The 22,378-nt window shown below is 42.9% G+C and overlaps 2 protein-coding genes across 3 annotated transcripts in view; both read left to right on the top strand.

The window, feature by feature from the left end:
- TMPRSS7 (transmembrane serine protease 7) overlaps positions 1-3,348 on the top strand; it is a 34,674-nt gene extending 31,326 nt beyond the window's left edge. For both annotated transcript variants that reach the window (XM_039477593.2, XM_003935471.4), the window contains 2 exons: positions 917-1,053; positions 3,110-3,348. In XM_039477593.2, the coding sequence (XP_039333527.2) occupies positions 917-1,053; positions 3,110-3,280 (308 nt within the window). In that variant the 3' untranslated portion in view covers positions 3,281-3,348. The remainder of the gene's footprint in view (positions 1-916; positions 1,054-3,109) is intronic.
- A 4,700-nt stretch (positions 3,349-8,048) lies between these two features.
- The window catches only part of C8H3orf52 (chromosome 8 C3orf52 homolog), a 34,048-nt gene continuing 19,718 nt past the window's right edge, over positions 8,049-22,378 (top strand). Inside the window, exons 1-2 of the mRNA XM_074404391.1 lie at positions 8,049-8,238; positions 15,683-15,812. Coding sequence (XP_074260492.1) covers positions 8,113-8,238; positions 15,683-15,812 — 256 coding nt within the window. The 5' untranslated portion in view covers positions 8,049-8,112. The remainder of the gene's footprint in view (positions 8,239-15,682; positions 15,813-22,378) is intronic.

The following is a 22,378-nucleotide window of genomic DNA, read 5'->3' as shown; positions in this document are numbered from 1 at the left end:
GATTTAAGGTGGGATTCTGAATATATAGTGAGGGGAAGAATCCAGTGTTTTGTGAATGTCTCCTCAAATGCTAGTGCTAATATTTTCCCTTGATCTTCCAATAACCTCACATTCTTTTGCTGTCCTTTTCAAGGGTTTAGGACACACACAGTGTCTGTAATTCTTGAACCTTACCTTTAGCCTCATTTTGACACTCTAAAGTGTGGGCGGCTTCCCAAAGGCAGCTTCTCACTGCTTTCATTTAGTTATTGAAGTAGTAATACTCACCACCAGTTTCGGTCCACTGAAGTCCAGGGTCCTAAGGAGGGAAGGCAGCTGACTGAACACTTGTAACTTTGATAGGTTACTGTGCTCAGTGCTTTGATTACATTATCATATATCACTAAAGGAAAGTGTCTTCCCAACCAACTTATGAGATGTTTTCTTTATAAGTCTGAGTATGTGTGTGTGTGCTTATTTTTCTGAATCTTCTTAGCTAGGTAGGTTCAAAAGGAAGTGAAAGGGCTACATGCAAACTGTTAGGTTTTTATGGTTCATCAGAGACACCCGTATATCAGTTATGCTGTTAAAGAGCTCTCTTGAATAGCAGATATTGGTAATAACTGGTGCTGACTCACTATCCTACTGAAATCAGGAGGGAAATGGGGAGGAATATGGCACAGTTGTTCAAGTAATTGAGTCAGACCTTGGGTCTGACTCTTGCGTTACTTGCTAGCTTTGTATCACCAGGCAAGTCCTTTAGTCTCTTAACATTCCATTTCTTGATCAGCAAAATGAGGATGATAGTAGAAGTTACCTCAAAGAATTGCTGCTCTGAGGGTAAAAGGAGATAATGTGTGTTAACTTTTCAAATGAAGCCCTGAAGACATGTAGCCATTACCACTAACAACACTTCTACTTCCAATGTGTTTTGCAGATAATAAAGGCTCCCTTGTTCTGCAGCAAGCAGAGGTAGAACTCATTGATCAAACTCTCTGTGTTTCCACCTATGGGATCATCACTTCTCGGATGCTCTGTGCAGGCTTAATGTCAGGCAAGAGAGATGCCTGCAAAGTAAGTCATTGTACCTTTCCCTTGATTAACATGTTGTGCTTTCCATAAATGCTTTCTCACTTAATCTACATAACACTGGGAAATAACCAGGGTAGGTACTTGCCTTAACTCATCTGAGCGTCTCAGATATTAATTTTAATCCAATTGCCTAAGATCATGGAGAGGTATTGAAATAATTGATTCTATAGAATTCAGTTTTCTATGATGTGCCTCATGTATTTTCCTTCAATATTTAGAGGATGAGATCAACATTCACCATTCTGCCATAATTTTCTTATAACCAATTTATTTCCTACTTCCTTGGCAGCTGCCATTTAATTTCTAAAATGCAAAGGGTTTTTATTTACTCACTCCTTTGAAGCATATGCTGGGGAAGGAAGAGAGGAATGGAGAGGTAGCAGAGAGTACTCATTTGTAGGTCACTCTGCAGGCCCTTGGCAGTGGGAAAGTTGGAGGCCACCTTTGGGGAGACATTTCTGAGATTCCAATCTGTGCAGTTACCTAAATGATTGCCAAAGAGTAAACAGATGCTTTAGAGCAAGCTTGTCCAACCCAGGGCCCATGGGCCACGTGCAACCCAGGATGGCTTAAAATGTGACCCAACACAAATTTGTAAACTTTCTGAAAACATTATGAGATTTTTTTGGTAATTTTTTTTAGCTCATTAGTTATCATTAGTGTTAGTATATCGTATGTGTGGTCCATGACAATTCTTCTTCTTTTAATGTGGCTCAGGGAATCCAAAAGATTGAACACCCCTGATTTAGAAGGTGAGTAGGACAGTGGGAGCGGCTCTTTCATCTTTCCACAACCTTAGCCATGATGCCACAAAAACTCATCCTATAATAATGACTTCTGTCTTCTGAGCTCCTATTTTATGGCAAGCAGTGTGCTAGGTTCTTTACATAAAGTCACTCCAATGATTATTTTTTCTTCATTTTATGGAAGAGGAAACTGGGCACAGAGAGGGTAAGTAAATTGCCCAAGGTCATACAGCTAGTAAGTGTAAATGTCTGAGCTGGGATTTGAACCCTTGCCTCTCTAATGCTCAAGGTATTCTATTTTGGGTGTTTCCCATAGCTAGTCAGTTACATAGCCCTGTTCCACACAGCCACCAGTGTTTACTTGTTAAACTTAGTCGAGTTGATGTGGTGGCAATTAGAATAAAAAGCCCAGTTTCCCTACTAGTTGGAATTTTCCTAATCAGGTATAAGATCATAATTTGGATACATGGGCAAATTTGTTGCCTCTGAGTAAATTGCAAGATTATCTACCCTCTGAAATAGGAAAATAAAGCCTACATATTATAATTTAAAGGACTAGTACAGTGGAAATTATGTTTACACTTTGAATTATTTAAGCCTTTGCTTAGAGGAATTGAGATATCAGAAAGGACTCTCAAGTGATGGTGATTTGTTTGTGATGACTGTGGGCCAGTAGTTGTTAGGATTTTTTCACTGGACCTGGCTAACTAAACAGAGTCTCTTCTCCACGGGGCTGTGAGCCAATCATTGGAGTTGCATGGCCCAGAGATAGACGTAAACCTTCCGAGATAACCATGCCTCATAAGGTTGTTGTGAGGATTAAATGACTTTAAACAATTCTTAGCACATAGCTAGCACTAAGTGTTAGCCCTTACTACCACCAAGCACCACCACCACCACCGTCACCACGGTCACCATCACCCCCACCGCCACCACGGCCACTGCCACCACCACCACCACCACCATCACCACCACGGCCACCACTCCTTTACTTAGGTTTATTCTTTGTTTAGGGGTATGTGAGAGTTGTTTTCTCCAATAAGAAGTTTCTAATGTTATTCTTGGCCTAAAGAATCATGTTTCTTCTAACGAACACAACTGTTTGATTATAGGAAGAAAAATTCTAAAATGATAGAAGTTTCACATTAGTTTTTGACACTTCCCAAATGGGATCAGCCAAGCAAAAATCTGTCATTACAGGACGCTTGAACACAATTCATTAGATGCAATAAAGATGAAACTGATGATCATAAGACAAATTTACTTTCTACTTACATTATTGTTTTGTGTAGGGAGATTCGGGTGGACCTCTAGCTTGTCGAAGAAAAAGTGATGGAAAATGGATTTTGACTGGCATTGTTAGCTGGGGACATGGATGTGGACGACCAAATTTTCCTGGTGTTTACACACGGGTGTCAAACTTTGTTCCCTGGATTCATAAATATGTCCCTTCTCTTTTGTAAGTGTACTAGTTGGATTTTTACTGTGATTTATGTTAAAAATAGATACTTAAACTGATGCAATAATTATTAATAAAATGAGTCCCTTACTTTTTTCAACTGGAAATGTCAAATTGCATACATTTAATACTTATTGAGAGATTAATATGTATTCCATAACAAGTTTTTCCAAGAAAATAACTATATTCATTCTATGTATCAAAAGGCTATTGATTCAGAGAGAGAAGAAACCTAAAGTAATGTTATAAACCAAGCCTCTAAAAACAATAAAAAATGAGAGAGATGTTCAGGGATCCTTCTTCTATGTCCCTATTCAATGTTCAGATATTCATAAAAATTAGAGCAAATTTGACTTATTAAAATAAGAAATTCCATTAAAAACCATACCTGACCTTCAGCAATTTCAAGAAACTAAATGCACAAAATATCTCCTTTGCAAATGCAAATAAAGCAAAATTCAGTTCTTGACAGAAAAAGTACCTATATTGTTGCTTTACAATCCAATTTTGTCTAACCATATCATAGTGGACCATCTTCAGCTATGGCACATTGTAATGTTGTGTACAGAGAAACAACCAACCAACCAACAAAACTGATAGCCACCTTTCCTAAATGGCAGAATAAAGCATCATGGTAACTGAATCAAAAGCATGTATATGAGATTCAAAGAAATCGTTGTAATGTTCATCAGCAGAAAAAAGGCAAAGAAATTTTGAATGATTGTTGTGAAAGTGAAATTTTTCGGAAATATTATCATCTGGCTTTTGGTTCTTTTCTAAAACCCCAGTGGCTGAGACTTTCTTTTACTTCCAGACTCTTATAATACCTTACATAGTTGTAAACCTATACATACTCTCAAAGTATCTTAGTTCTTGATTTATTTTGTCTTGATTTAGGTTTCATAGTTGGTATCAGAATATTCTTTTACTTCACAGAAGCCAGAATTGACAGTACCACCAAATGAGTGAAAACAACAGAAAAAAAAGGGTGATATTATTGGTTTTCCTGTTACAAAGTCAAAGGAGTATTAACAATACCATTATCAGGTATAATCTATTGATAGAATATTGCCCAGAACCTTAGAAAATCTTAATGTAACAACAAAAAGAGAGAGAGCAAAAGGTGTCATCCCCCAGGCCAGATAAATTTTTCAGTTCATAGAACATATTTTGATTTGTTAAAAGACTGTTCCCTCAGATTAAGGATAAAGCATCTTAATAATACCTGTATGCATAGGCCCCAAAGGTTTCAGTAAACTGGCTATATGATAGTGTAATTCAGAGGGCCAAGTGTACCATTAATTCAAAAGGGAGGACTTGGCTACTGAATCCACTAGACAGAAGAGCAGACTGGCTGATAGTTCGTATAATCTACATTTATTTTGTCTGGATGGCTGTGACCTATATACAAGGTGACTTGTACTTTCTACTTTATGGTCATTTCTAGGGTGTAGAATTGCTCTTCGCAAAATACATGAAAACCTTTGCATAAGTTTGTGATCTCGGGACGGAGGAGGGCTGGCATGATTTATCAGATTCATCAGAGGGAGTTTTTGAAAGCACATGTATGCACTACCACTAGTATTAAAGTGAGTACACTACGTTCCTTAGCAGTGCTGAGGCAGGGAAAAGGTTGAAAAACAAACCTAACTTATTTGGATATTGCATGTTAAGATGTATTTAGAACCTGAATGATGTGGGATATCCACTTCATTCCTGCAAAGGTGTAAAGTAAGGCAAGTCTCAAGATTGGTTTTGTTAGCAGAGTGGAATGACCTTCATAAACCAAGACAGAAGCATTTCATGTGCCATATTACTGGGGAGAATTTGTAAGGGCTCATGCCCTCTTTCACAGTGCCTTGAAAACAGCACAGTGAAGCACCACAAACCAACCATTTCTCAATGGCTTTCTACTTGATTAGCCTGAGTGGCTGGCCCAGTTGCTGATGTTTGTGATAGTACTGCTTGTCATCTGACAACACGCAGGAACAAACTGTTGCATATTCTACAGGCACAGACCTATTTGAAGGGAATGAGATAATTTGGCATATTGGTGATATCACTCGGATGATGTTACTGTGTTTTTTGGTTTATATGATAACCATTAATTTGCTTCTTAAAAGGATTTAAGAAGAAGATCAAGTACTATTACAAAAGAGCAACACTGAAAATATTATATTGGTCAGCAAATATAAGTATGTTTTAATTTTTTAATGTTATTTAAATTGGACTCTTCAAACAACCTAAAGCAATTGAGTCAATAATAATTTTAAATTATAGTAAAGAAATCTATTTTTGAAATAATAGTACATTTAAAAAGCTACCCTTATGTAAATAAATTCTGAAGGAATTACAAAAACAAATGTACGTAGAGTTTGGTTTCTCATTCACAAATGCTTGACTTTCATCAGAATTGTTTAATCTAAAGCTGGTTGTACCTCCAGGGAGAAACACCTAACTTATTCTGAATCCTTAGTGTAAGTCAAACTGACTCACACTAAGTCTTCAGGTAGGTGTTGGCACTCTCATCTGCATTCCAGGTCAGCTGTCTGGAGATTAAGAAATTTGCAGTTAACAGAAACAGGAAGAGGAACAGGTTGCAAATAAGAATTTAAGTAGTTCAGGTAATATGGGAGGTGTCAGCAAGTGTCAGTGATCAGGAAAACAGGACAGGACAGGAAGAAAAATCAATGTCAAAAGAAAACATATTAAGTCAAAGCTTAGTTCTGGGTGCTAAGAGTTGAGGGAGGGTGGGGATTAATTACAAAGACATAGTCAGGAAATGTAAGGGAGCATTTATTTAGATCCTTTCATTTTTCAGGCACAGGAATAAATGCTTTACCTTAATCTTCCTGACTCTCCTAGGTTGGAATCATTTTATACAAAAATAGACATTAAACAGCTTGCTCAAGAACACAGAGATAGTGAGAGTCTAAATTTGATTCTAGTTCTGTCTGCCTTCAGAACTTATACTCCTTCCACTGTACCATGAGGACACTGGTTAGGCATATGGAGCGATGGAAATGCATTCAAATCTAATAAGAGAACATATAAACCTTACTTAACAGTCCTCAAAAGGCATTAGAAGATGTGGTTTAGGGTGTGCCTGAGACAGGAACAGTTGCTTTTTGATACTCTGGGGAGTGAAGGAGACTTTAGGTATCTGCGCCTGGAGAAACCAGGCTTAGATGAGAGCTACTATCCATCTAATGTGAGAAAAAAAATCTCACATTTAGGTAGAACTCCTGCAATCAAATGAGGGAACTATGAGAAAAGTTTTCTGGACCCTGGGTAAGGATAGGGGTGGGGAGAATCAGAAGTTTGAGAGGTCTCAGTGCTTCCAGTCAGGTCTGCATGTTTTTGTGACTACAGATCCTATCAAGACCTCCCACCAAATTCCCACACCCTTCACTGGCTTTAGTTCTTAATTAGTCTCCAGTTCCTTTTAGGCCTAGGGGTGTTAATAGCTTCTCGCTACTGCGAGTCCCTGGGTACCTCACCGTTCCTTGTTGATTCCCTTAACCTTTGCTCCTTGGTTAAAAAGCCTGTTCAAAAATCCCAGCTGAGAGTGCAGCCGGATTCCTGCAGGATCTGACTGTTGGAGCAGAAGTCAGTGCAGGCCAGCAGCTGAGTCACTACTCAACTCCCTTAGCAGGCAGATAGATCCAAAGTTCAAGGGGATCTGTCTGGTAGCAGGTACCAGACAACTGGAGACAGGGTATCTAGGCTGTGTCTCAACAGCAGGCCCTGAAGATGCCAGACTTCGACTCAAGTCAACAGATTTGGAGTGGAGGTGATTATATGTTTCTTGTTAATGGTCTGGTCTCAATATGTGTCTGTGTGTTGCATGGGGGTGAGAAGTAGGGAGCAAGACTATTCTGAACAGACGCTTGAGAGGTGAGGCCCTTGGCCCAACCCACGCTGTGCTTGGCAAACATAATCCCAGGCTAACTAAACCGGAAGTTCTGAACTATAGATAGGGCGTCAAGGAGATTGTGTGGTGTGGGTGTGTGTGTGTGAAGGCCCCTCCCCGAAGATAAATAATGGTCAACATTTATGGGTGCTTGCTGTGTCAGCCACTGCTCTGAGTGCTTTGCTTACAGCAACTCTTGCAATCCTGGTAACAACTACATTAGGAGGGGATAAATATTACGCCAGCTTTCCAGGTGACGAGGCTGGCACAGAGACTTGAAGCCCGAGGTCTCACAGTGAGGAACCCTTCGGGTGGAGAATAAGCCAGGTAGACGGGTTCCAGACTCCGCTGTCCCCAGCACCACCCAATACTGTCTCTGTGCCCGACTCTGGACTTGAAGTGTGTTGGTGTGTGTTATTCATCTTCACAGACTCAGAACCTAGCACCATGCCGGCACGAGGCACGGTTATTTGTTGACTGAATGAATGACCTTTTGCTAGGCCGGGAGGACTGTGGCAAACCCCACCAACCCGCGGTTCTTAGGGTTAGACGGCAAACCTTCCTCCGCTGGACGGAGCGGCCGGGCCCATCCTTTCCTTACCGACACCCAGGCTGACCCTAAACCCAGACGGTGGTGCACCCGCAGGCGCAGGCAAAGGCACAGCAGGCAGCGCCGAGAACAAACCGGAAAAACAGCCGTCGGCTCTGGAGCCCACGGCGGGCACGGCCTCAGGTGCGCTACCCCGCGGGGTCCAGGGAGCGGCCGCCACTAGCCGCTCGCCCCTCCCGCCGGCTCCGGCCCGCTCCAGCCGCCCGAGGTGCGCGGCGCCCCGCCCAGGGCGGGAGGGGAGGCGGGGAAGGCGCCCGGACTCTGCCTGCGGCGCGGCCTCCCGCGGAGCCGCCCAGACCTTCTCCGCCGGCCCATGGACCCGGCGCACCCCTCGCCGCCCGGCGTCCGGCTGGAGCTGTCGGCGCTGGAGCGGCAGCCCGACGAGCACACGCCTCTCAATGGTGCCGTCCGTGTGGACGAGGCGGCCCTGCCGGCCGAGGTAAGGTCTCCGGGGCGCTGGCCCTAGCGTTCCGGCGGCGGGACGGCGGGACCGGGCCTGGCACCCGCGGGTTTCGGGTTTCCGGCCGGGCGGGGCGTGGCCGGCGCCGAGCGAGGGTGGGGCGCGCGCGCGAGCTCCGGACGGAGCCGATCCCCGCGACCCCTTTCGGCGCGGGCGGCCCCTTCCCCGGCCCCCGGGGCCCTCGGGAACCCTGCTGGCCACGTGTGGCCGCTGCCGTCTTCAGAGACAGACTCCGGAGATAGAGGTCGTTTTTAAAAGTCATGTAACTTTTAATTCAGCTTTTCTTTTTCCCAGTAGAATGAGAATGACAGATTGCGCGTCCTCCTCCTCTCAGAATGTCTTCGGGCTCCCTCTGCCTTCACGGTCTTGCCGTTTTTCTCCGTCCCCGTGGCAGCCCCCAGCCCTCTTCCCTGCCTGCCATCCCCCAGGCGCTTTCTGCCTTCTCCCAGCCTGGCCATTTGGTTCTGCAGGAAGAGAGATAGGGGAGAGCACAGAGGAGAGCAGTCAGAAGGAGAAGCTGTACGACCGGGGTGTGGGGATGCGGGTGGAGGGGGTTGAACTCGCCCTGCTCAGTTGAAAGAAAGTAATTTCAAAGTTCTTGTGTGGAGGGATGACTCTTTGCCCTCTTTGCTTTTACCTTCTCTCGCTCCCTAAGAGAACCCCTGGCGATTTTTAGGTCACACGCTCTTTCGGATTCAACCCTAGCAATGATGAGAACATTATTCACTCTCATCAAAGACTTGTAAAACATCAGAGCTTTGAATCCACCTTCTGATTAACCCCTAAGATTGGCTTGAGGTTTTCTGGGTACACAGAACTCCTCATATAGAGCCCCAGCCTGATCTTTCCAGGCCCCACTCCTCCACCCTCAACTTTTTGGCTGCCCAGCTGTTGATTTTAGGGATAGGCAGGAAATTCGAAAGTTGAAAGCATTGCTTTTGTTCTACATCGATTCCTGGAACTATTGCAAAGTCCGCTTTTATAGGTACTCTGGAGAGTCATTTGGAAACTTATTTCTGAATAAAAGATGAATGCCACAGAAGAATGAAGTTTGAACGAAGATAATCTGGTCACCAGTGCAAGTGGTCACAACTGTGAACTTGCTGTATGGATCCTCTAGGACAGTGTCTAGGAATGGGAGTTGGAAATACTTGCTTCAGATTAGATAGACCTGGACACCCTAAAGACTCCCTAGCTTGGAACTGATCCAGAGATCTGGTGACAGTTTCACCACTTAAAAGTGTGTCCCAGGGGCAAGGCTGTCCCGTAGCAGTAATGTGTGCCTACTCGGGCTTCTGTGAAGCCCGGGAATGCCTTGTTGAAAACAGCTAATGGGTAGAACATGTCAAATCCATGCAGGGTTATCATATTCTATAATTCTTTAACACCTACCCTGTAGCAGTTGCTCTTTCATGTTATCGTGACGCCCTCATTAGTCAGGTATATTCAAATATCCTACGCTTCTTTGTAAGTTAGCTTTGTAGGTCACCCAGCAGGAGACTGTCCTCAGCAACAGGATGGAGTGAAGGTGAAGGGTTACAGGAGCATTTGGAGTGTGTTCAAGGAATGCTTGGACTGGGAAACTTTTCACAACGAGATTAAAAAAAAAAAAAAGCCTTGCCTAGTGTGTTAATCGTTCTCTTTGGTTCTATAAAATAAAGTGAAGTGTGTTTCAGTTGGAAAAGTCAATAAATATAGGCTCATTAAAAAGATTCAGACAAGATTCAGACACAAGAATTTTGTGTGTTGGTCTCTTTGAACTGTATATTAAGATTTCCAATTTTGAAATGCAGCTTAAAGTCCATGTATTTTCATTAACCCTGTTTTGTAACTGTCTTGTGACAAACACCTTTGATGCATAAATGCATTTAATTATCACAACTAACTTAAGAGGAAGGTGCCAGTGTTCTGATTTGTCAAATTGAAGATGCTGAGTGAAGAAATTGAGGGAGTCTCAGAGGAGTTACCAGAATGCTCAGGTTCACTCAGTGGTGTCTCCAAAGCTTGAATGTATGTTTTTTAGGTCTCAAACCTATGCTGTTTTTGTTGATTTACTCTTTCTATCATCTATCTGCATTTAATTAAAATATATGTCATATATAATTGATGCTTATTTATAGTTGCCTCAATTATTAATTACTACTAATTTCTATAAGTTAGGTAATTTATAATTAGGTAATTTAAATGAGCTAGGAGTTGAGTATCACTCGGGAATGATGGAGTTGCGGATGGATGGGTGAGGAATTGGGAACAGTTCTGGTATGATTGGCACGAAGACATCTCTCTTCCTCCTTGGAAGAGCTGTGGTGGGAGAGTGAAAAGCAGCAGAAAGAACTTCTTTCCCTTTCTCGGTCTGTGCTTGGCACCTGAGACAAAGGAATAGAAGCCACTGAACTCTGCTTTGCCTGCTGTCACCGTAAACATGGCAATCTGGTTGGGTCAAAAATGAGAAAGAAATTATGGGTAACAGAGTGAGGCTGGTTTTCTTTTATGGCTCATTACATGGCCTCTGACTCCGTTTTCAAATGGAAGTCCCAGAGGCATTTTAAGTGATGGCATCATTTGAATAATAACAAACCAGTAAATTGATAGTTTTGAGGGAGGTAAGATTTATTTCAATGGGCTAGGTAAAAATTAGCTCCATTGTCATGTGTTGTTCAGTTTAGGACAAGAATCAACTGGCTCTTTTGTGCTTGGGTCAAAAAGTGGATTAAATCCCAGAATGAATATTATAAAGAGTTTTCGGGCCGGGCTCGGTGGCTCAAGCCCGTAATCCCAGCACTTTGGGAGGCTGAGGCGGGTGGATCACGAGGTCAAGAGATCGAGACCATCCTGGTCAACATGGTGAAACCCCGTCTCTACTAAAAATACAAAAAATTAGCTGGGCATGGTGGCGTGTTCCTGTAATCCCAGCTGCTCAGGAGGCTGAGGCAGGAGAATTGCCTGAACCCAGGAGGTGGAGGTTGTGGTGAGCCGAGATCGCGCCATTGCACTCCAGCATGGGTAACAAGAGCAAAACTCCGTCTCAAAAAAAAAAAAAAGTTTTCTACCTGTAAGACAATTTTCCCTGATCTGTATAATATCTGTTCCTGATTGAGTCAAAAAGAAGAAAAACTTGGGATCCAAGAGATAGGTATCCTGCCGCTGTTGCAGGATCCTGTGTCATGTATTTAGACCTTTATCTAAAGACGGATATGAATACCTGGGGAATGTTCACAGGAAAGTCCCGAAAATTCTTGAGCGGTATAATACGATCACAGAATATAAGATGCAGTTTGCACACATCAATTATTGAGCCATGTAAAACAATCATAGAATGTAAGATTCAGTTGCAAATATCTCCGGAAGGTGTCTTGCAGAACAATCTACCTGTGGCCTCTCCTCACCACCTAGAATTTGGGCAAGGGAGATGAAGCCAGTGAAGAAGGCAGTGTGTCTTCATGATCCAATTTTGAGGCAAGACTCAGATGGCACAAGTAGCACACATCTACTATGTCAGAGGCTCTTCACCCCCAGGGCACATTGGAATCTCCTGGGGGTACCTCTAAAAGATACTAATTCTTCAGCTGATTCTGATGTGCAGACAACTGAGAAGCACCGTACACGCAATTGTTTGGCTGGGAGTGTCGGACAGTTTTGTGTGGGTGTGTGTGTTTCATTTTTCATTTGAGACAGGGTCTCACTCCTGCCCCACAGGCTGGAGCGCAGTAGTACGCTCATAGCTCCCTGCAGTCTCGACCTCTTGGGCTCAGGTGATCCTCCTACCTCAGACTTCTCAGTATCCGGGACCACGTGTGTAAACCATCATGCCTGGCTTTTTAAAAACTTTTAATTTTTGTAGTGACAGACAATTTTATAATGACATAAAGTCTGTGAATATTAATCATGTAAGGGAAGTGCTCAGCGGTCTTGCTGTTAGAGCTGAGGACAGGTCAGTGAGGGCACTCGGCTGCAGGAAGAGGCATTTCCTGCGGATGAGGGCGGTATAATTTTGAGATGAGGTCCTCCAGGAAGTCATAGAGTAATTAGTGGTTTTTTCAACCACTGGAGTCCTGATTTATGATCTCTAAGGGACAGCGTAAGTAAATAAATGAAACCCCGTCTCTACTAAAAATAAAAAAAATTAGCTGGGCCTGGTGGCAGGTGCCTGTAATCCCAGCCACTGGGGAGGCTGAGGCAGGAGAATCGCTTGAACCGGGAGGCAGAGGACGTGCATTGACACTCATTCTATGGCTCATTTGAAACCAGGTGTTTCCTTTTGTGCTAATCTTTATGGGTCCCAGCTGCCTTTTGTGTGAAGGCTGAAAACAGCGCCCCTTCGGCCTCAGGAGCTCTGTAAGTGGGGAGATGTTTTTGGCCCCTGAGAAGTTAGAGATTCCTTGAATTGGGATGTCTTCCCTTCCCCTGGCTTTCTGCAGGTTTTGTGTGGGGATGAGAGGTGACCTATCCCTGGACTCTAGAAATGCACATAACTCAAGAGGGTTTTCTTTTGTCAAGATATCCCCAGGGGCCAGGCACAGTGGCTCACGCTTGTAATCCCAGCCCTTTGGGAGGCCGAAGCGGGTGGATCATGAGGTCAGGAGTTTGAGACCAGCCTGGCCAACACAGTGAAACCCTCTCTCTACTAAAAATGCAAAAATTAGCTGGGCATGTAATCTCACGCATGTAATCTCAGCTACTTGGGAGGCTGAGGCAGTAGAATCGCTTGAACCGGGGAGGCAGAGGTTACAGTGAGTCGAGATCGTGCCACTGCACTCCAGCCTGGGTGACAGAGCTAGACTCTGTCTCAAAAAAAAAAAAAGATTTCCTCAGGGCCTTTATGCTCCCCTCGAGCCTGTGACAGTCTGGGCCTCAGAGTCAGTGTAAAGTGCACTTAGGAAATCCCAATGTAAGTCCCCTCCTCTAGATTTTCTCTAAGTCCATTCTTAAAATTTCTAGAGCCCTCTACAATGAAACAGCACACAACTGTTAAATGTATATGACCTGTAGGAGGCACAGGTGTGGAACATAAGAACAGGGAAGTTTAAGAGCACGCCTCCTCTATGTGGTTTCAGTTTACCTAGAAAGATAAGGCTAGTCTCTGTTTGTATTTGAACCTGAAACCGGACAGGGCGGTCAGTGGCAGCAGCAGATGGGCTATGTGGACAGTTCGTGTATTGGAAGATCTCACTGTGGGCAGGTGGGGAGGAAGGCTTCCACTAAAGGGGAGATTTGATCCAGCTCCTGAAAGGTGGGAGGCCTCAGACCAGAGGTCTCAGCCCTGTTAAATCAATTGATTCACGTCGGAGGGTTTAAAATTACAATCCATGGCCTGCTTCCACCTCCCTTACAATCTGGTCCACTAGGCACAGGTGGGGCCTAGGTGTTTGTCAGTTAAAACCTTCCCCCAGTGATTCTGATGTGTAGCTAGACTTGGGCACCTCTCATTGAGAAGGTTGGAAATACAGTCCAAGTGTGGACTGACCGCTTCCTTTTCTGATGGTCACCACCAAAATAAGCATGGGCGAGAAAGCAGGCCAGGTGTCAGTCAGGAGTGAGTCTCCTGGAGTGCCAGCGAACACTGAGGAATGACTGAGGCGGGTTCCGCCCTTCAGCCGAGCTCCCAATAATTGTTTAGCAGATGCTTTGTGTCCATTATCTCTGGTTTTTGCAACGATCCTGTGAGCTACATTTAGTATTTATATATTTTAAAGTTGAGGACTTTGGGGCCTGTGAGTTTCAGTAGCTTGCTTAAAGCCACCTTGCCTTTAAGTGGTATACCTTGGTTTGGAATCCAAGTGTGTTAGATACAGAAACATACTTTTTTCCCATTGTATTCTGTCGTTTCCCATGGTCTCCATGTAAGAATTACCTGGTGGAGTGGGAAGTAGAAGAATCCTGGGACCATATTGGGGAAGTGGGGGGGAGGGCCTCCATGACACCCTCATAAACCGGAGCGCGATACAGGGAAGCTGGGAGACTCTGGACGAAAGGGAGAGTTGGAGAACTTTGCGGAGACACAGAGCAGGGATTGGTCCTGGCTCACCTCTCTGAATTGGGTCTCTGCAATGGGCTAGTGCACACCCTGAGGGGCTGTCAGGATTAAGTGAAATGACGCTGGTGCTCAGTAAACCATAGCAGCAGCCGGGCGCGGTGGCTCCAGCCTGTAATCCCAGCACTTTGGGAGGCCGAGGCGGGTGGATCACGAGGTCGAGAGATCGAGACCATCCTGGTCAACATGGTGAAACCCCGTCTCTACTAAAAATACAAAAAATTAGCTGGGCATGGTGGCTCGTGCCTGTAATCCCAGCTACTCAGGAGGCTGAGGCAGGAGAATTGCCTGAGCCCAGGAGGCGGAGGTTGCAGTGAGCCGAGATCGCGCCATTGCACTCCAGCCTGGGTAACAAGAGTGAAACTCCGTCTCAAAAAATAAAAAAAATAAAAAATAAATAAATAAACCGTAGCAGCTGTACTTGTTTTCATTGACCCCACCTCTGTCTCCCTCCAGCCTTCTCACCGCAGCCTTTACAGCTTATTTCCCGTTGTCTCTTTCACCTGTCCTTTCATTCCCTTTCCTGCACTTTTTTACATAGAACCTAGGCCACAGCAGTAACCTTGTAGCTTTTTCTTGGTGTTTCCACTCTAAACTACAAGTCATTTTCCCTTAATTTTCAACTAGGCTCTGGTGTTTCAAAACCTTCAACTTACCCAGCTAAGTCCAATCTATTCTGGGACAGCAATCAACATCCTCTGAGTGTGCTCCCAGCCTTTCACTCTCTCTAATCTCAACTTTCATTATTTGCCCCTGAAAGCCACATTCCAGTCAGCAGACTAGTCTACTGGCCAGTTCCATTACCAATCAACACTGTGGATGCTCTTTCCTGGGTTTGGAAAGCCTTCAAAAATCCATCTTTCATGCCGGGCGCGGTGGCTCAAGCCTGTAATCCCAGCACTTTGGGAGGCCGAGGCGGGTGGATCACGAGGGCAAGAGATCGAGACCATCCTGGTCAACAAGGTGAAACCCCGTCTCTACTAAAAATACAAAATATTAGCTGGGCATGGTGCCTGTAATCCCAGCTACTCAGGAGGCTGAGACAGGAGAATTGCCTGAACCCAGGAGGCGGAGGTTGCGGTGAGCCGAGATCGCGCCATTGCACTCCAGCCTGGGTAACAAGAGCGAAACTCCATCTCAAAAAAAAAATCCATCTTTCAAAATCCCGCCTATTCTCCCCACCTCAGAGCCCCCAGAGCATTTTCTTGCTAACTTCTTTGTGAGGTTCTGTTCTGCCTCTGATGATTATATTTGTAAACTTGATTCAGTAGAGTATTGCCCTGAGGTCAGGGTCTTGCTGCCTTCATTTCTGTGTCACTGGCCCATCCTCGGTATTCAGAAATGTCTCCTGCAACAAAATGACTGCCTAACAATCTCCCTCTGCCTTTCCAGGCTAACAAGGAAAGCCCCTGGAGCTCCTGTAATAAGAATGTGGTTGGAAGGTGCAAACTGTGGATGATCGTCACCTCCATTTTCCTAGGTTTCATTATAGTGATCATCGTAGGCTTATGTCTTGCTGGAGGTAAGAGGATTTAGATGTGGATAAGTTGACACATTCTAAGAACTTAAGGCTTGTGATTTACACTGAAATGGAAGATGTTCTTATAGCCATTTCATTATTTATTACATGAATTTAAGACTGGGTTGGAATATATTATATGGATAGGAGATATGCCTGATTCTTGTATTTTTGTTGTTGTATTTTCTTGGTTTATAAGCTCCAGAAGTAGTATAGAAACCAGTGTTTTACTTTAAACCCTGCTCATTGGATGTTGTAGAGGTTTCTTAACATTTTAACTTCCTTAAACACTGATTTATATTTTATTATATCCTGATACCCATTAATTTGGATTTTTTTCTTATCATTTGTTTGCTAAAAATAATTATACTTCCTCTGGTATGTCTAGTATATTACCATAATGATAATAGATTTGAAAGAGTTTTAAAAAACTTTAAATAACCATGTGTCCATAAGCTGTCATTATTTTATTTATTTATTTATTTATTTTGAGAGAGAGTTTTACTCTGTCACATCCAGGCTGGAGTGCAGTGGCATGACCTCGGCTCACTGCAACCTCTGCCTCCCAGGTGGAAACAATTCTCGTGCCTCAGCCTTCGAAATAGCTAGAATTACAGTCATGCACCACCATGCCCAGCTAATTTTTGTATTTTCAGTAGAGATGGGGTTTTGCCGTGTTGTCCAGGCTGGTCTTGAACTCCTGACCTCAAGTGATCTGCCCGTCTTGGTCTTCCAAAGTGCTGGGATTAGAGGCATAAGCCACCATGTCCCAATTTTAACATATTTTAGAAATGACTGTTTATTTTTTTATTTTTTTATTATTTATTTATTTATTTATTTATTTTGAGACGGAGTTTCGCTCTTGTTACCCAGGCTGGAGTGCAATGGCGCGATCTCGGCTCACCGCAACCTCCACCTCCCGGGTTCAGGCAATTCTCCTGCCTCAGCCTCCTGAGTAGCTGGGATTACAGGCACGCGCCACCATGCCCAGCTAATTTTTTTTTTTGTATTTTTAATAGAGACGGGGTTTCACCATGTTGACCAGGATGGTCTCGATCTCTCGACCTCGTGATCCACCCGCCTCGGCCTCCCAAAGTGCTGGGATTACAGGCTTGAGCCACCGCGCCCGGCCAGAAATGACTGTTTATTATATTAGTGTTGTATGCGTGTATAAAACAAAAAAAGTACACAATGCTAACTATATATGACCACATCTATTACATATATTATTTTATTTTGTTGCTTATTTTGATTGAAAAATGATACGTGTTCAGTTACCCGTAAAACCCATCTATAGTATTAATATTTTATCATATTTTCTTCTAGTCTTTTGCTCACTTGCATTTCTAAAATAATTGGAGATTAGATTTCTTTATAGTCTTGTAGCCCACCTGTAGGATTTTGATGTTATGTTGAGATCATTTTGCCAAGTCATTAAAAATCCTTTGTGAACATTATTTTTTTAATGATTTCATGATATAGTCTTCCACATCATTTAAAGCCCTTTAGTAGTATTTGTTTTATTTGATTTTTTATTGATTAGTAGTATTTGTTAAAGTTTTTACAGTGCATAAACACAGCATCCTCCAGTGGACAATCACTTCAATTTCAAAATGAGAAAGAAGAAAATTGTTTTTATTGATATGTGGGAGTGATGGTAGAGAAAGGCTCATCTGAGGCTGGGAAACTCCTGAGCACCATCCAGCCTTCATGTGGACGTGGGTTGAGTCCATCTCTCAGTAACAAACCCAGTCATAGAATGAGCGCTCTCCAGTCTCTCCAGAGGGCGTTCTTAGGAATTGTCCTCAGAAACTACATTTTCCATTTACCTCTTGTTACCCCTTCTCTCAATCCTTTAATTTCCTGCCTTAGAGTTTTGTAGTTCCTAAAGGAATAGGAAAACTTTGATGACATCAGCCAACCTCCAGCACATGAGTTTCCTGGCCAGGCACCGTATCTATTTACTTCTTTAGGGCATTGTTTAGGTGTGATGGGTGACTCTTTGAGGCTGTAAGCTGATATTAAGGTGGGAGAAAGCTAATAAGGTGTCCTGTACCTTCTCCATCATGCTGAGGATAATAGTTTTGGCATGAGCATTACCATACTTCCTATTCATATCAATTCCAACACATGGATGTTGAAAATGAGGTTGAGTAGCACAATCTTGTCCTGACACAACTAGCTGGTGATGTCCTAGAAGTTGATATTTGGATCCTGTTGACATCTGGTGCCTATCATAAGGGATGAGACAAGAGATGTAGATGGTTTAATATTCAGGATTCTAAAGCACAAGTCCCAGGATCTGTCTTCCATTCTCAAAAAGTCATCTAACCTCTTCACCTCACAAAGAACAATCTGCAGAGGAAGGTATTTTACTTTCTTTCACAGTTTTTTCTGGAGATATGAAAGGTTATGCGATAATATTCAGGGAAGAATTTTTTAACACTTTTAATGCAAACTTTATTTCTAATTTAATTGTAAATTTGTGTTCTAACATGTCAATGCTGTAAGATTTTTCAAACTACTTTTTTTTTTTTTTTTTTTTTTTGAGACGGAGTTTCGCCCTTGTTACCCAGGCTGGAGTGCAATGGCGCGATCTCGGCTCACCGCAACCTCCGCCTCCTGGGCTCAGGCAATTCTCCTGCCTCAGCCTCCTGAGTAGCTGGGATTACAGGCACGCGCCACCATGCCCAGCTAATTTTTTGTATTTTTAGTAGAGACGGGGTTTCACCATGTTGACCAGGATGGTCTCGATCTCTCGACCTCGTGATCCACCCGCCTCGGCCTCCCAAAGTGCTGGGATTACAGGCTTGAGCCACCGCGCCCGGCTAAACTACTTTTTTAATCAAGGAAATACTTTTATTTTACTTGGCATCTCAGCTCTTAGGTATTCAAGCCTGCAGGGAGAGTCATGTGACACGTGGGGGTGGAGGAGCTGTAATAGGTAAAGAGGAGCGGGGCAGGGGCTCCTTTCTGTGACAGTCCCAGCCTTGTGCCCAGCTCTGTAGGCATGTTGGGCAAGACGATCTGCAATAATCGGCCACTTCCTGATTGCCAAGCCCGTTAATATGGATCAAATATTTATGGAACTTTCAAGAACTGTGTGGGAAATGAAATGCTGTCTGTGGAAAAAATACTGTTGGGAGAGTAAAGGGCTTTGCCTGTGGCTGTCTGGATTTCCTGGGAGACTGAGGTTCCACAGGAACTACATTTGCCATCTGTGGCCTGCTTACCCTTCTCTAAACCCATTAATCTCCTGTCTCAAGGCCTTTTAGTCTTCAGACTGAAGCTTGAAGGCAGAAGTGTTAACTGTTGCTCTTCAGTAGGCAGGTCTTTGCAAAACTACCCAGAAAGGCTGAGGAAGCTGAGAGGCAAAACAAACAAACAAACAAACAAAAACAAAAAACAAAAAACAAAAAACCAGCAACTGACAAATCCATTCATTACTCAGAAACATTTAACAGGGTTTTATGAACAGAAGCCATGACTTGGGCAGCAGTGAGACGAGACCTTGCATTCCTGCACCATTACCCCAAAGGCCCAGGGCTTAAATACCACAGAGAAAGAGTATGCATTCTTCAGAAGGGATGTGTTGGACAATTTCGTAAGGGCAGGATTTATGGCATGTAGATAACGTCAAGATTGTTTTGACCTGCCAGTGAGATTTATGGTAAGTATGTGCTCTCATACAAGGAACAGTAGATGAAATAGAAATCTTAGAGGCATTTCCAGAACTGGGATTAATCAGAAGTTAACATGGTGAATTAACAACTAAGATGGAATTTATTTTTAAAAAAATTTTTTAGCTTTATTTCATTTTTAATGGACAAATAATATTGTATATATTTATGAGGTACAAAGTGATATTTCCATACATGAATACATTGTGAAATGATCAAATCAGAGTAACTAGCATATTCATTACCTCAAATCTTTATCATTTCTTTGTGGTGAGAACATTTAAAATCCTCTCTTCCACCTATTTTGAAATATATAACACATTATTATTAACTGTAGTCACCCTGCCATGCAACAGATCACAGAACTTATTCCTCTTGTCTGAAACTTTGTACCCATTGACTGATGTCCCCTTTTTCCCTGTTCAGCCCCCTCCCACCCCAGCTTCTGGCAACCACCATTCTACTTTCTACTTCTATGAGTTTCACTTCTTAACATTTCACATGTAAGTGAGATAATGCAATGTTAGTCTCTCTGTGCCTGTGCCTGGCTTATTTCACTTAGCATGTTTTCTAGTTTCATCCATATTGTTGCAAATGACAGAATTCCTTTTTTTTTTTTAAGCTAAATAGTATTCTATTGTGTTTCTTTGGCCTATATAGTTGTGCAGTGGGGTGGATACAAAATGGGACGGTGAAAGCATCTCAGAACAGAAAGTTGGGGAGGGCAGGGTGTCTAGTGGGGAGTTGTATTTTGTCACTCAAATTAAGAATTGTCAGCATGTGGCGATGATAAAAGCAGATCAACTTGCAGTAGGTTTTATTATTGCTACTTGTTCTCTACAGACTGTGCAACCTTTATTGCCTGTACCTGGGGTGGGCTTGCCCACTACTCTAATCTTATATGCCATTGAAGTAATGACAAATTCAGGATCATGGCTTAGCTTAAGACACTGAATAGGGGCTTTGTATGCACTAGAGGGAAAAAAGGCTAGTCGTACACCTGACTCACAATTGACATGGACATTTTTTAATGTCCAATTTTATGGGCAGAGCCCAGGGAATTCTGTTGAGACTCTTTAGGGAAAAGGTATTAATGGATTCTTTCCTTCTCCATAAGGCATTATAAATTGCTTGATTTGAAAGATACATAAATAAAAGCCTTCATCTTTTTCTCAGTCATTTTCTCTCTGGATAATTTGGAGAACCAGTTGAGTATTATCAAGCATTTTCCTTTCTTCACTAATTCACCCTAGTAATGGGGGTCGAGACCCTGAATAACACTTTACTAAGGAAGTTTTGGTTGGGGCAAAATATTTTAAATGTTGCAAAAACAAAACTATGACAAGTAGGTGGATGCTTAGAAACATGATTTAAATTGGTAACATTCTGGGTACCCTTATGTGATATCCCCCAACATTGTACCCCAGATTCTTGCCTGACCCTAATCTCTTATATTTACACATGCTTTGATGAGTAGGAATACCGTGGTACTGAAATATCAGCAACGACTTCCTCAGTGATGTTGTGTTGAGTGGATTGTCTGCATTTTATGATGTCACATGGTTCTGGCAGACTGATAGTTTTCACAGGGTAATGCTCCCTGGTGTAGGGTAACTCATGGGAAAATCCTAGGCAGACAGCATTAACAAGCTCTAGGCTGCCAAGATCATTTGGGGCAGGCACATGAGAGCAGCACTAGACCCAGTACCTTGAAATGTCTTTCCATTTTCACCTGTTTATCTTTTCTTTAAATCACTGATGTTTCTCTACTTATTCTTACCTGTGGTCTTTATATAATACCTTTCAGCTTCCTGTGACCAGAGATCTTCAGATATGTCCTCCTCTCTCTAAGCATCCTTAGGTTCTTCTTAATTTGTGCCTAGTGTTCTATGATTGGGATGCTAATCATGTGGGAATTATTTATATCCTACTGCTCAAGGTCATTGCCAAAGTCCGGTCACAAAACTTCAAAAAGTTGCAACCTCAGGCATAAATGAGTTAACTCTTCAGATGCACTGGCATCTTCTCTCTTTCAAAGCAATCTTCTATCAGGATTCTTCCTACTTCATTTAGATACATATTTTTCTCTCTCTTCTTTCACTGACAAAGTTCCAGAAAGAAAGGTCTGCATTTGGATCTTGCCTCCTGCTTACTCACAAACCTCTTGTATCTATTGGTCCCCAGCTTTTCTTCCCAAGATTACTAGCAATTGTCTGATCATGAAAGCCAGTCTTTCTCTGTCTCCTGCTTTATTGTGAGCCTTTAGCTCTGTCAACTTCATTATACTCTTCTGAGTCTATAGAACTCCTGGACTGTAGGTTTATTTTGCTATTTTTCCTCTTGGTCTCTGCATTGTGGGTTCATGAAGCTTCCGTTCAGCCTTCTGATTTTTCACATTCTTCATTTTTTTCCTTAGAGAGCTCATTCACTCCCAGGGCAACAGCCATGCCTCCAAGAAGGTGACTCCTAAATCTACTACTGTACAATTTTCCCAAGTTTTGGAGATACTCTTGGCTAGAGAGCTTTATCTAGAAATAACTATCATCATCTCAATTATTATACATGTGAAACCACCATTTGTTTGTATGCTATCTTAGTCTGCTTGGGCTACCGTAACAAACTATCATAAACTAGGTAGCTTATACATAACAGAAATTTGTTGCTCACAGTTATGGAGGTTGGGAACTCCAAGATCAAAGTGTCAGCACATTTGCTGTCTGGTGAGGGCACACTGTCTATTTTGTAGATCATGCCTTCTAGCTATATCCTCCTATGGTGTAAGGAGAAAGGCAGCTTTCTGGAGCCTCTTTTATAAGGGCACTAATACCATTCATAGTGCTCTCCCCTCATGATCTAATCGCCTCCCAAAGGCCTTACCCTCCAAGACCA

The sequence above is a fragment of the Saimiri boliviensis genome, chromosome 8 (genome assembly GCF_048565385.1).
Source record: "Saimiri boliviensis isolate mSaiBol1 chromosome 8, mSaiBol1.pri, whole genome shotgun sequence".
Taxonomy (NCBI): Eukaryota; Metazoa; Chordata; class Mammalia; order Primates; family Cebidae; genus Saimiri; species Saimiri boliviensis.
Note: the sequence above shows the minus strand (reverse complement) of the source record. Positions and strands in the feature narration are given on the sequence as shown.